Below are 13,987 nucleotides of genomic sequence, written 5' to 3'. Positions count from 1 at the left end.
TGTGGGTGAACAGCCCCAGGGAAGACTGGAAAGGAGTGGGAAGGACTGGGAATCATCCCCTGCACAGTGAGCAGGTGTGGTGACATCTGCACGGTGACAGAGCTTCAGAGAAGGGACATGACATCATGGAGAGTGACCTCAGAGATCCCAGAGATTATGGAATTTCACCCATTTTTCCTGGTCCTGAGCCCATTCCCTCCCTGTGCCCAGTGCCTCTCCTCCTGCAGGACATCCAGACTTGCTCAGGGCACCAAGGACTGGCAGTCCATGATTTCCTGGGCATCTGCTTGCAAATCCCAGGCTGGTTTAGGTTGGAAGTGACCTCAAAGCTGCTCTCATTCCGTGGGCAGGGACACCTTCCACAGTCTGAGTGCTGTTAAAATTTCCCTCCTTATTTCTCATTTTGAATCCTCTGGATTTGGCATCCAGCTGACGATGGTTTTTTTCCCCCCAATGATAAAGGGTTTTTTTCTATCCCACATTCCCCTTCTCCAGCGATATCCACGCCTGGCAATCAAGTTATCCCTCAGACTTCCTTAAGTTTTGATAAAGTGGCTCCCTCAGCTTTGCCAGCCCTGGGACCAGGGACTTTCTGCAGACCTTTGATCACTTCTGGAGCTATTTTACAGCAAATTTGCCTCATTCTCTTTGATGGCTCTGCCCTTATCCCTGTGGGAAACTCCTCCAGTTTGGGGTCTGCAAATGTTCCCAGCAGTACTTGGACATGTTTTCTGTGTTGCTCCAAGCCCTGTCCAGCCTGGCCTTGGACACTCCCAGGGATCCAGGGGCAGCACAGCTTCTCTGGGAATCTGTCACAGAGAGGAATTCCTTCCCAATATCCCATCCATCCCCACCCTCTGTCCATGTGAAGCCATTCCCAGTGTCCCATCCCTCCAGGACAGTTCGGGAACAACACAGGCCATGCAGCCAAACGTGGGATGCTCAGGAAATCACATTTGATGGTCATTCAGCCTTTTAATTCCTCCTCTTGGTGAACGCCTTGAACACATCCCAAAAATAAGGATTTGCAGGAGCAGAGCCAGCAAACACCAGCACCTTTCCTGGCAGAATTCCTGCTCCCCCCACAGCTGCACCAGCCCTGCCAGCCCAAATCCACCTCCTGCTCCGTGTCAGCCGCCAGCAGGAGTGGCCTTTTCAAGGGAATAATTCAGGGAGGTGTTGGCACTGAGGGAAATCTGCTCCTGCCTTGGGTCCCAGCTGGCAGAGGGAGCAGGAGGAACAGGGGTTTGCACCTCCCAGGGAAGGCAGAGCTGAACTGTTCCCTCCAATCTATAAATATTAAAAGGAAACAGATTTTCTGCTGGCTCTGGGTTTATTCCCTCATTACCCTGAGCTGGGAAAGGGACCCTGCAGGATGGGCTGGAGACATTGGGGGTGTCCTGGCCAAGGGTGACATCACTGAGGGTGACAGAGACTCGCACACGACCCTGACAGGCTGAGCCCTGAGCCAGCCAAAGGATTCCAAGGGAAAATCTCCTTCCCAAGGCCTTGGAATATTAATAATGTTTGCAAGACGACAAAATAATGATGCAACTGCCAGGGGACATGGAAGGGTCTTCTGCCAAAGAGCTCAGACACAAAGGCTCTGCTGTGTGTGCTTCCTGTGAGGAGGCTGCACTGATCACGTGGAATGTCAGGAATCATGGAATCCCAGAATCCCAGAATGATTTGGGTTGGAAGAGAACCTTAAAGATCAAACCAGACCCCTCCATCCTTGTGCAGTAAGTGGCCATTGGATCCCAGGGATTGCAGGACACAGATTTCTTCCCAATCCCTTTTGGTCTTGCTGTGTTTTCCAGAAATTCCTTTCAAATGTATGCTGAACGTTTTGGACTCTTCTTACACCAGTCAGACCCTCAGGGTTTGGGATAAACTGATAAACCTCTGGTAGCCAGGTTTGGGGTTAGAGTCCTCCCTGGCCTGTTTGGGATACATGAGGCCATGGGGCAGGAAGAGTTTGGGATGAGGATCTCAACCCCGAGGTGATGTTTGCAGGGCAGAATTTTGGGTTCATTTGGATGAAGCTTTCCCCCTTTCTTCGGGGGCAGAGTCAGGCTCTGCTCCAGCATTTGGGATGTCCCAGGGAGGTCTCAAGTCTGGATTTGCTGCTGAGGAACAAAATGCAGTGTTTTTGTGGCGCTGGGCTGCAGCTCTGCCATGGCCAAGCTGCTCCACGCAGGCTGAACTGGGGCAGCTCCAGCCTTGCCTGGGTGGTCTGGCAGTGCTCCCCTTGCAGCCTCTCCTCGTGCAGCCCCTTCTGAGGAGGAGAATTTGGGACAGGGAGGGAAGGGAGGGATGCCCAGGCAGGAGGGAGGCTGAGAGGGTTTGCATTTACCAGCTGATCCTGCATGAAAGGCAGATCAAATCAAACCCTCTGGATCTGCTGGGAGCAGGATCAGCGAAACGCTCTGGATCTGCTGGGAGCAGGATCAATCAAACCCTCTGGATCTGGTGGGAGCAGGATCAATCAAACCCTCTGGATCTGCTGGGAGCAGGATCAATCAAACCCTCTGGATCTCCTTGGAGCAGGATCAATCAAACCCTCTGGATCTCCTTGGAGCAGGATCAATCAAACCTTCTGGATCTCCTTGGAGCAGGATCTCAAACCCTCTGGATCTGCTGGGAGCAGGATCAATCAAACCCTCTGGATCTGCTGGGAGCAGGATCAATCAAACCCTCTGGATCTGCTGGGAGCAGGATCAATCAAACCCTCTGGATCTGCTTGGAGCAGGATCTATCAACACTTGGAGAGGAACTAAAGAGGATCCATCCAGCCGGAGTCACCTTGGAATCACAGAAAACCCACTTCCTTGGGTTGGAAGTGACCCACAAGGATCATCAAGCCCAGCTCTGAAGGGAATGGCTCCCTTATCCTGGAATCCCAGGATGGTTTGGGTTTGAGGAGACCTTAGAGCTCATCCAGTGCAATCCCTGCCATGGGACACCTTCATCTCTGTGACCACGATGAGGATCAGAGGGATGGAGCACTTCTCCTGTGAGGGAAAACTGGCAGAGCTGGGCTGATCTGAGAACCCTGACAGGACACAGAACTCAGTCAAGACTTTTCATTTAATCCTCCCATCAGCAGCTCCTCAGCCTTTGGTCTCAGTTGTTCTGCCCTGCTTCAATCCCATCATTTTTTCACGTGGAGGATCCAGTGTGTGTTTTCTCTCTCTTTCTATGTTCCCATTCCTGCCTGGATTCCTGAGCTAAGAACCCACCTGCTTTTCAAAGGAAAGGCTCTTCACACAGCAAACAAGGTTCCCTCCAGTATTTTTCCTTTCTTTTCTCATTTTTACTTCACTATGAGCCCTGCTGAGCTGAGGGCAATGGGGAGAGGCCTCGTGAGTAACTCTGGAGTGTCATCCTCGCCCTCTGCTCCCCTCCTGAACCTCTCCAGTCCCTGTGGATTCATTCCTCTGCTCCCTCCTTGCGCCAACTGATGCTCTGGGCTTGGATTGGGCACAACATTCCTGGGCATGGACGTGGTTTTTCCTCATTTGTTGGCGCTGGGAGACAAAAGAAGGATGTTTTCCAGGAGGAATGACTCCAACCTGTGCCTCCTCATGGCTTGGATGTGCTGGAAGGAAGTGCAGAGCTCTGCCTCATCCTCACCTTCAGGAGAATCCAGTGGATTCACCACCCCGGGGCTCCTGCAAAGGGAATCATAGGAAGGGATATCAATATTCCAGCTTTCCTTGAAATTATCCTCTTGTTTTCCCTTGAAATCTGCTGGTGTGGAATTCTCACCTTCCACGGGGAAAGGGTGCTTGTGTGGTCACTTGTCCTAAAGAAAATTCCAGCTCCTTCATCAGAAAACGGGTTTTTTTTAGGTTCTGTCTTGGCAGATCCAGGCAGTGAGTGGCTGGAAATCCTGCCCACGGCATCGAGCAGGAGTTCCTGGGATCTGGGGAGCTGGGCCAGTGCTCTCCATCTGTTCCAGCCCCGCTGCCAAGTCAAACTTCTGTGCTGCAGATTGCACAAAGGGGAGAAAAGAGCCACAAAAAAGGCTGGAAAACGGGAAACTCGGAATTGAACCGAGGGCAAAGGGAGCAGCGTGGGGCTGGGGCAGACAGATGTGGTGGGGAGAGCCACATCTGCCTGGGGTGACCCTCCCACGGTGGGGACACTCCTCACCCTGGCAACAAGGGCTGGATGTGGCTGCAGCCCACCTGAGGGCAACAAGAAAGGTGTTTGTGTCCCTGCTTGGAATTTCACAGGAAATGGAGGGATCGCCTTACTGCTGGCAGGAGAAAGAGGCAATTTTCCTTCTAAATCAGGCAGCTCCCGTGTCAAAAGTTCCACAGCGAAATCCCACTGCACTCGGAGCAGGGCTTTTTATGAATAAAATCTTAATAAATGTCCAGGGCTTGATTTTTCGCAGCAGCCTCGCCTGGCTTTGATCTCCCCTTGCCTGGGCTCAGCCCCTGCCAAGCCAAAGAGGGAAAAAGTCCCTTTCCCTGGGTTTAAAGCAAAGGGTGTTTTTTTAAAGCTCTTGGCTGTGGAGCTGTGTGTGATACATCATCCCTCGGCCCCATCCCTCCTCTCCCAAATCCAGAGCACACACTGAAACAATTTCCCTGTGGTTTCCCTCCTTGGTGGAGTCGAATTCCTAGAAAACAAAAGGAATGTTGCAACCGTGGTCACAAGCTCGGAGGCTGGAAATGTTCCCCACGGCCAGCAGCCTGGGCCTGGCCTCAGTGGGGACCTGGGATCTGTCCTGCCTGGTGGCACCTCCGTCCCAGTGCCACATCCCTGGAGCATCATTCCTCCCACGGGTGTGGAAAATTAGGGAGTTTCTCCAGCCCTGGGCATTGCAGTGAGGATTTGGGGAATTCTGTTGGCTCTTTGCCCCGACCCTGAGGTCACTCAGAGCTTCCTGAGTTCTTGGTCTGGATCTGACCTGGTCCTGTCTGAACCCAAAATTTTGGGATGGGCACAGCCTCTCATCCCAGTGAATCCACAGTGAATGCAGAGCCAGGAATTCCTGCCTGTGAGGGTGGTGAGGCCCTGGAATAGATTCCCAGACAAGCTGTGGCTGCCACAGAGATCCCTTGGGATGTTTTTAGGCTTGGGATTTTTTGGTGAATTTTAAAGGCATCTGGACAAGGTGCAGGAGTGGATTTCTGTGGCTCATCCCAGGAGGTGAATGCCACTGCCTGCTATTCCCTTTGTCAGGAGATGAGATAATTTACATCCTTGGGATCACCAGGGATGTTCTCCAGGCTCAGCCATGGAATTCCCCAGCTCAGAAAATTCTCAGGAACCCTCGTGTCCACACAGGACCTTTTCCATGTGTTTTTCACAAACAAAGGTCACTGGACTGAGCCAAAGGTGAGGCAGGAAGGTGCTCCAGGCTGATTATTTATTTAATGTCAGGGAAAGGGGGGAAAGCAGCCTGGTTTGGGGTTAAAATCAGCCTGGTTTGGGATTAAAATCAGCCTAGTTTGGGGCTAAAATCAGCCTGGTTTGGGGTTAAAATCAGCTTGGTTTGGGGTTAAAATCAGCCTGGTTTGGGGCTAAAATCAGCCTGGTTTGGGGTTAAAATCAGCCTGGTTTGGGGTTAAAATCAGCCTGGTTTGGGGTTAAAATCAGCCTGGTTTGGGGTTAAAATCAGCCTGGTTTGGGGTTAAAATCAGCCTGGTTTGGGGTTTAAATCAGCTTGGTTTGGGGTTAAAATCAGCCTGGTTTGGGGCTAAAATCAGCCTGGTTTGGGGTTAAAATCAGCCTGGTTTGGGGTTCAAAAGCTGCTGGCTGTGTGTGGAGCTGGGAAGCAAGGGAAGGAGTTAATGCTGTGGAACAATCTCCCCGAGGAAAGCTCTGTCTGCGTTGGTTCCTGAGTGTCTCTCAGTGCCTCATGTGGAGCTGCTCGCTGCCACTTTTGATCTCCAACTCCTTGTGAAATTGGAGGGGAAGCTTCTGGAAATTGTGGGCAGTGCAGGTCCAGCAGCCACGTGTTGATCCCTGTGTCCCCTCAGCCCCTCTCACCCCGTCCCCAGGAACCAAATTCCCTGCTTTCCATGGCAAAGAGCAGCCCTGGGCTGGCCAGGCCAGAGCCTGGCAGGGAGCTGGGAACAGCAGCATCAATCCCTGACCTCGGATCTCTGCAAGGATTGCAGCACAAGAGCCTGAACTTGCTTTTTTTCTTTTTTCTTTTTTTTTTTTCCCTGATTTTTTTTTGAAATGACATCACAGTTCAGAGCTGTTGCTGCCCTGACAGCAATTGTGTCATCCTGGGAGAAGCAACACAGACTAATTTTAGCCCAGGCCGTTTTTAGGTGACGCTGAATAAAGACAGGAATGGAAAAGTTCAAGAGGCTCTCAGGCAGCTCTGCTGGGGGCTCCTGACAGCCCTGATGGGACTCAACCAGCTCCACTTTGATACAGAAATGAAGGGAAGAGGTGAAAGAATCAGGGCTGACACCCAAATTCCCTGTCTTGTCAGACGTGGGAGATCAAAGGATCCTGGAATGGTTTGGGTTGGAAGGGAAGTTAAATCTCATCTCCTTCCAGCCCTGCCATGCAGGGACATCTCTCACTGTCCCAGGGTGCTCCAGCCTGGCCTTGGACACTTCCAGGGATCCAGGGACAGCACAGCTTCTCTGGGAAATCCATCCCAGGGCTTCCCCACCCTCCCAGGGCAGAATTCTTTCCCAAATCCCATCTCACCCCCCTCTTTGTGTAAAACCCTTCCCCCCTGTCCTGTCACTACCCTCATTTGCATTATTTATTGCTCACAGTTCCACCTGGTTGCACAGGAGACATGGCAAAAATTCCCAAATCCAGACTGGGAAAAACTCATAAATCTGTTCTGAATTTGTCAGATAGTTTGGGCAGATAATGAATCATCTGCAAATATTTGATTTCATTAAAGGTAAAGTTATAGGCTGTACTTTTTCCCTTTCCAAACAACATTTTAGGAGTTTGAATAAATACAATAATTGGAAATTAATTAAAAAGCCCTTTAAAACCAAATCTGTATTCTTTAAAATCAAATTCTATGTTCAGGTCAAGCTAAAACATTCATCAAATCACCTCTAAATCAAATCACCCCTAAATGACTCCTTTCTCTTCATTTCTCACTCTGCCCAGGGCAGCAAAAAACTCAATTACTCTGCAGGTTCTACTCCAAGCACGTAATTAATAACACTAATAATTAATTACAAGCATTTTTCCACTATGCCTCACCCATGAAGAAGTGAAGCCCTTCCTGGGCAGTTTATCTTTGGGACATCTTGAGCTGAGCCTAAGGTTTAAGGGTTTTTTCCCTCGAGAGGGAGGAAAATGTCATTTTTTGGTCTTTCTGGTTATTTTTTCCCATGAGATGCCCCAGTCCTGCCCTTCCCAGGCAGGTGAAGCCCAGGCTGAGCTGGACTAGGGCAGGATGAGGCTCAGGGAATGGGAACTGTGGCTGGCAGAGCTCCATTCCCTGCCCAGCTCCATTCCCTGCCCAGCTCCATTCCCTGCCCAGCTCCATTCCCTGTTATCCCAAAGTTCAGTGCTGGTTGGGCTGAGCATCTCCTGAGCCCTGCAGAGCTGTGGGGCTGAGTGGGACAGGGACAGGGATGGGACAGGGACAGGGATGGGACAGGGACAGGGATGGGACAGGGACAGGGACAGGATGGGGACAGGGATGGGATAGGGACAGGGACAGGATGGGGAGAGGGACAGGGACAGGGGATAGGGAGAGGGACAGGGATAGGAACAGGGACTGTGATAGAGATGGGACAGGGACAGGGATGGGACAGGGATAGGGATGGGACAGGGACAGGGATAGGGATGGGATAGGGACAGGGACAGGGATGAGACAGGGGATAGGGACTGGGATAGAGATAGGAACAAGGACTGCGATAGGGACAGAGATGGGACAGGGACAGGGACAGAACAAAGGAGTGGAGAAGGCATTCCAAAGGGAGCAGGAGAAGGGATGAACTCCCCTGGAATTCTCTGGGAATTGAGCGATGGCTGCAGCTGGAGGGGCCTGGAGCAGATGTGGATAGCCAGATGTGGATAACCAGATGTGGATAACCAGGGGGAATCCTTGGATCTCCCTTTGGATCCCGTTTGGTGCAGGAGCCTCTCTGAGCCCCCAGAGCTGAGCAGCAGCTGGATTTGGGATTTCCTGGGAGAATTCTGGGCTTTCACCCTGGGAAAAGCCGTGGGTGTGCAGTGGCACTGAGCAGAAAGGAGGATTTATGTGCATTTTATTCTGTGTTATTTAAAGAAAAGCCATCAGTTGTGATCCCTAAAGCAAGAGGCAGAGGAAAGTTGGTGGTTTTTTTTTGGTTTTATTGTTTCTTTTGTTTTTTCACAGAGCCAAAGAGTGGAATTAAACTCCCAGCTGACAAAGTTCTTCCTCAGAAGAAAGACTGGCTATCACCAATATGTTTGGGTTTTTAAAATTAATTATTTAAAATATATTTATTCAGATAAATTGCTTTTTAACTTCCAGGACTTTTCTCCTCTGGAGCCAAGGTAACTTTTGAGTGTGCAGGTCTTGGGCTGGGTCACCTATTCCTTCAAAAATCCATCTTTCCTTCATTGTTTCACGTGAGTTACGCTAAAACCAGGAAAATAACCAACCAGAAAAGTGCTTTTAAATTTGATTTTTCCCTGCTGTAACACCACCATTTGCCCCCAAAACGAAGCCTAAACCCCTGATTGAACCCGAATGATCCCTCTGAGGTGAAGTCCCTGTCGGGATCAGCCGAAATTCGGGAAAAACTGAGATTCGGGATCAGCCGAAATTCGGGATCAGCTGAAATTCGGGAAAAACTGAAATTCGGGATCAGCTGAAATTCGGGCTCAGCCGAAATCCGGGCTCATCCTCATCCCCCGGCGCAGCTCCTTCTCCCAGGCAGATTCCCGGGAACCCCGAGGTGACACCGGCGCTGCTCCGCTCAGCCCCAGCTCTCCCCCAGCCCCTCCTCGAGAACTTTTGGCTGAAGAATGTTGGGCTGAGCTACTCCCACCGCCCGTGGTCCCCTCTCGGCGCAGGGCCCTCCCCCTGGCCACTCTGGATGAGGCTGTACCTTTTCTTCTCTCCTTCAGGAGTGAGCCTTTTAGTCCCTTCTTTTCTGCCCAGATCTCCACTAAACAAAGGAGCTCTGGGCACATCACCAGCCCCAGGACACAAAGGTATTTCACCACTTTCCGCCTCGCTCCGGAGCTGCACAGCTGATTTCTTTTCTCTTTAACCGTTCCTTTCTCTGTTTGATCGTGTCTTGCACATTTCGTTTAAATCGATTTAATTTGCACACTCCCAGGTTTGGCTTGGAAATGTTTTTTCCTGCTTCCTTCCCAACCGGTTTAAAATCTGATTTTTTGGGGTTGATTTCTCTCATTGCTTTCTCAGCGCCTTTCTTACAAGTGGGGTTTGCTGGAATTTCTCAGCGCTGCGAAGAACTTTTGGAGGCTTTTATTCCATTGAAACTGTAACTCTCTGGCGGGTGTAAATGACTTTTCCATGCCTGTGTGAGCGCTCCGGGAATGTCCCGTGTATCGATCATTTGTCAGCCTCCTCATTCCCCCGCGGGGCGATGGATGCAGCTGGAATTCCTTCGCTTTAAACCGCTGCAGTGCAAACTTTTTCTGCTTTTTTGCCCCTTTTTTCGGTGCTCCCCGAGCCTGGGGAGTGCGGGACGAGGAACACTCCGCCTTTTGTGTGGCTGCAGATAAGCGCAGCCCGGGGAGCCGAGCCGGAGCTCCGGGGGCTGCAGGAAGGGCATTTTCTTTGTCTCCCAGCCCTGCCTTTCCCCTTCCCACTCCCCTCATTCACTGCGTTTGAAACCTTAGAGCCTGAAAAATTCCTGCCCTCCAGAGCTCGGACATTCCCAGCTGGGACCCTGGGAGCAGCGAGGGAAATTGAACTTTTAATTGGTTTTAATTATTTTTTAATAATTTTAAAGGGGTTTTTTTGGCGGTTTTTTTTCTTCTTTTTTTTGGTTCAGACACATTTTCTGTGCTGTCTGGGCTGATTTTTGGGGCTGGGCTGGCCCGGGAAAGCTGCAGTGGGAGAGCAGGGGGGACAGTCAGGGGTGGCTCGGGGGCCTCTCCTTCCCCACCCGGGGCCTCTCGCAGCACAGATTGTTCCCTCTCCGGGGTACACGGGGCTCACCAGCAGGATTCCTCATTCCTGGAACACCAAATTTTGGGGGTGTTGAGGTGAGAGCTGCATCCCGAGCCGGGAGGAGGAGGAAGGATGAGCTCCCCACAGGCAGAGCTGGGGGATTGGGGGACAGGAATTCGAGGAGGGGTGCAGACTGTGGGGTTTGATCCCTTTTAGAGCCTTTCCCTTGGGATTCCTCCTCTCCTTTCCCTCCTGATCCCAGCCTGGTCCCCCCTGCCTGCTCCCCAACCCCTCAGCAGCCCCCCAGGACCACCCACCCTATCCCAGGGGCCACCCTTGGGACTCTCCCGATGTCCCCAGGGCTCGGGGGGTCAGTGCCATGCCGGGGACTGTCCCCATCGCAGGGCTGCTGTCCCCTGGATGAGCTGGGAGGTTGTTCAGCAGCTGATCTCCTGTTGGAGCACCACGGAGTACAGCAGAGCTGCAGGAGGATGGTCCATGAGCAGGATCTGCTCTTCTTGGAGTTCCCTTGCTTGGAGGACTTTGGTTGCTCTTTGTTTCTCCATCAGGAGGGGTGGAAAAGAAATGTGAGGCAGAACCACAACTCTTGGGCATCTCAGGATTTCCAGCTCTTGGGAAAGAAAGATTTGGCAATGAGGTGGTGGGGAATGGCTGACTCCAGCAGGGGCTGCCTGGGGAGATCGGTGAATCAAAAATGGGAAAGTCTTTAAAAATGTGTCTCCTTTTCCCTCTTTTCCTTCCAGAAAGGAACTCCAGGACGGCTCCTTGGCACCCGGGGGCTGCTGCCAAAATCCATCCTCCTGCACGGGCAGCAGGGAGCCTGCAGCTGGAAGGAGCTCTCGGGGGACTCTGGGCATTGGGGCCACCATGGGGGATTGGTGGCTGGCCAGGCTCCTGCTGGGCTGTGTGGCTGTGCTGCTGGTGCCACCAGCCTGGGGACAGTATGAGGGGGACCTGCAGACGGACAGATTCGCAGCCTACGAGGAGAGACCCCCGAGCAGGGTGAGGAGAAGGGGCCAGGACTCCCTGCGAGGGTGAGTTGCATTCCTTGTCTCTCGGATAAAGCGGATTTGGGGTTTTTATCGCAGCACACGGAGCTGGGCTGGCAGGATTGCATTGCCTGAGCTCGGGAAGGAGCTGCAGCTGCAGGAGGGAAGCTGAGGGTGCAGGGAACAGCCAGGCAGGTCTGAGGGAGCAGTGCTGGGCACTGAGCAGTGCCCGGAGAGCCCCCACACCCACCTGGTGGGTGGGTTTGTCCTCCCTGAGAGGCTGGGCACAGCTTTCCCAGAGAAGCTGTGGATTTCCCATCCTTGGGAGTGTCCCAGGCCAGACTAGACAGGGCTTGGAGCACCCTGGGACAGTGGAAGATGTCCCCGCAGGGGTGGCACTGGATGGGCTTTAAGGTCCTTCCAACCCAGACCATTCCATGACCTGGAGCAGTGGCTGTGGCTCCATGTCACCCGTGGGATGTTGTCACTCTGGCTCTGCTCCCAGGGGCTCTGGGCTGTGCTGGGTGGCTTTTCTTTGAGAAGGAGCCACACTCGGTCCCTCCCAAAGCCGAGCTGCAGCCGGAGCTCTTTTCCACCTGAGGAGGGAGTCAGGGCTCGGCGGGAGAGCCCGGCTGAGCTGAGCTCTGCTCTGCGGCTCTAAGATGGTTCCTGGCTGATCCCGGCTTATTCTGAGTCCGTCTGGAGGCTTTCCCGTGTCGGTGGGAGCAGCAGCGCGGGATCCACGCGGGCTGGGCTGTGCCAGAGGCTCGGGAATGCCGGGAATGCTGCTGGAATGGAGGCAGAGCTCTGCTCCCTGCCCGGCCAGGCCAAGGGGCAGCTTTGGGCTGCAGCTGGAGCATGGAGCTGTGGGGATGGAGACATCTCCTCCTGGAATTCCAGGTGTGGCCTTCCTGGCCTGCTGTGATGGACTTGGAAAAGATGGACAGCAGTTGTCCAGGGATTTGGGCTTTCCAAACTCTCCATGTGCATCCCCTGGGGTGACCTCTGAGGACTTCTGCCGTGCTCATCCCTCAGAGAAAACACCCCAAATCAGATCAAACACCCCAAATCAGATCAAACATCCCAAATCAGATCAAACATCCCAAATCTTTACAGGGGTTGGAGTGGATGATCTCCAGAGGTTCCTTCCAACCCCACCCATTCCAGGGGGCTATGATTAATGGGAATGAAGCTGTTTCTTGAAAAAAAACCTCTCTCCTCCAGCATTCCCAGCATTCCCACCTTCTCCTCAGTCTCTTCACCTCCATGGAAGCCAAGCTTGGCTTGAGGCACCCAAATTCTTCCTTCCCAAGCCCAGCTCTTGGTTTTCTATCTCACCCTGGGATGATGCTCTGCCACATCCAGAGGCTCTTAGAAAGGATTGAAAGGATTTGATGTGGAGTTGAGTTGATAACAGGAGGAAAATGGAGGACAGAGAAATGGGACATGTTTTAAATAATGGTGTTGATCTCTTGTCCTTGAAATAATTCTGGGAATTTGAAATTGTGGATCAACATTGGGAGGTTGGACTTGATGTTCTCAGGTTGTTTCCAAATTTCATAATTCTGGGATCTTCCCTGCCCTGGCTTTTGCTGCTTTAAGGTCTCAGGATCCTTTGCTGCCATGGAATTTCCCTTTGGGAAAATCAGATCAGTCACAGTTCCAGGTTTGGTTCTCTCAGGGTGGCCAAAGGAATGAACCAAGGGGGAATTTTCTTGGTGCAGCTTGAAATGTCAATGAAGGTTGGGTCAGCTGTTGAAATTTGGGGCTGTTTTACAATGTGGGCACATGGGTGATCTGGTGACTGCATTTTGTGGAATTATCTCTTCCCCAAAGCCACGCAGTGAACTCTAATCCCATTGATCCGTGGTGTCCATTGAACAGCTCAGCACACCATCTCAAATATTTGCTTTGGCATTTGCCTTCACAGCCTCCCAGCTTTCCCTTTCAGGGAGATAAACCCATTTCAGCCTGGAATCTCCTGCCCTGAGCCTGCCCTTGGCTCCAGCTCAGAAGTTTTCCAGCCTCCATGATCCTGGGCTTTATCCTTGCCTGTCCCTCCTGTTCTCCCTCCATCCCAAACTGTGTCATTTCCCAAATGGAGCAGGAAAACAGAACCACACCAGAGGAGCAGGGAGACAATTGGGATCCAGGTGACTTTTTGGGGGATTTTTTAAATTCTGGAAAATAAAAATACCCAAATGTGGGTTCAGTTTCTCTTAAATATCACCTACAAGTGGCACAAACAACTTCCTGTGGGTTTGGTAAAATCCCAGAGTGGTTTGGCTTGGAAGGACCTCAAAGCTCATCCAGAACCCATGAAAACCCTGGGACTGGGAGGGAGAAGCTGCTCCCAGTGACTCCAGGTGCCCAACTGCTGTCCCTGCATGAGGACAGTCAGATATGCCTTGCAAAAGAGGCTCCAGCAGTTCAGGCCAAAAGGTTGGATGTGTTTCTGCTGGAATTATATTTGTTTAGAGCTCCTTCCCATCCCAGCCTCCTTCAATAAAGGGGAAAGTATGAAATAAATGCAAAGCGGGTATTAAATGCAAAATAAACAAGCCTCTTATCCGGCCCTGCTTTCCCAAATAACAATTAATAACGGGATGGGGAGCAATAAATCACAACCCAAACCCAGCTTTAATCTAGCCTTAAACTCATTAAAGGAGAGACAATTTCCAGTGAGCCTCTCCTGAAGGGCCCAGCCCTGACAAATCCCGTGCTGAGGCAGGACTGGGACAGGATTATTGCTTTAATGAACTCCTGAACAGCTTCCAAGAGCAGGAATGTGTGCAACAAAGGGGAGAGCAAAGATGATTAGGCCAAGCCGTGCTGGCACTGCTGCTTCCTGGGACTTCAGGGCTGCGAGGAAGAATAAAGGGCTGAC

General features: G+C 51.9%; 1 protein-coding gene across 2 annotated transcripts in view; it reads left to right on the top strand.

The window, feature by feature from the left end:
- The window catches only part of LOC146426052 (fibrillin-2-like), an 83,522-nt gene that overhangs the window by 12,506 nt on the left and 57,029 nt on the right, over positions 1–13,987 (top strand). The window contains exons 3-4 of one of the 2 annotated variants that reach the window (XM_085040158.1): positions 8,336–9,159; positions 10,855–11,145. In XM_085040158.1, coding sequence (XP_084896284.1) covers positions 10,979–11,145 — 167 coding nt within the window. In that variant the 5' untranslated portion in view covers positions 8,336–9,159; positions 10,855–10,978. Of the gene's footprint in view, positions 1–8,335; positions 11,146–13,987 lie in introns of both variants that reach the window. The other variant, XM_085040157.1, reaches the window with a different exon arrangement.

This window comes from Lichenostomus cassidix, chromosome 28, assembly GCF_008360975.1.
Source record: "Lichenostomus cassidix isolate B80296 chromosome 28, HeHo_3.0, whole genome shotgun sequence".
Taxonomy (NCBI): domain Eukaryota; kingdom Metazoa; phylum Chordata; class Aves; order Passeriformes; family Meliphagidae; genus Lichenostomus; species Lichenostomus cassidix.
The sequence above is the reverse complement of the archived record's forward strand: the minus strand, read 5'-3'. Positions and strand labels throughout refer to the sequence as shown.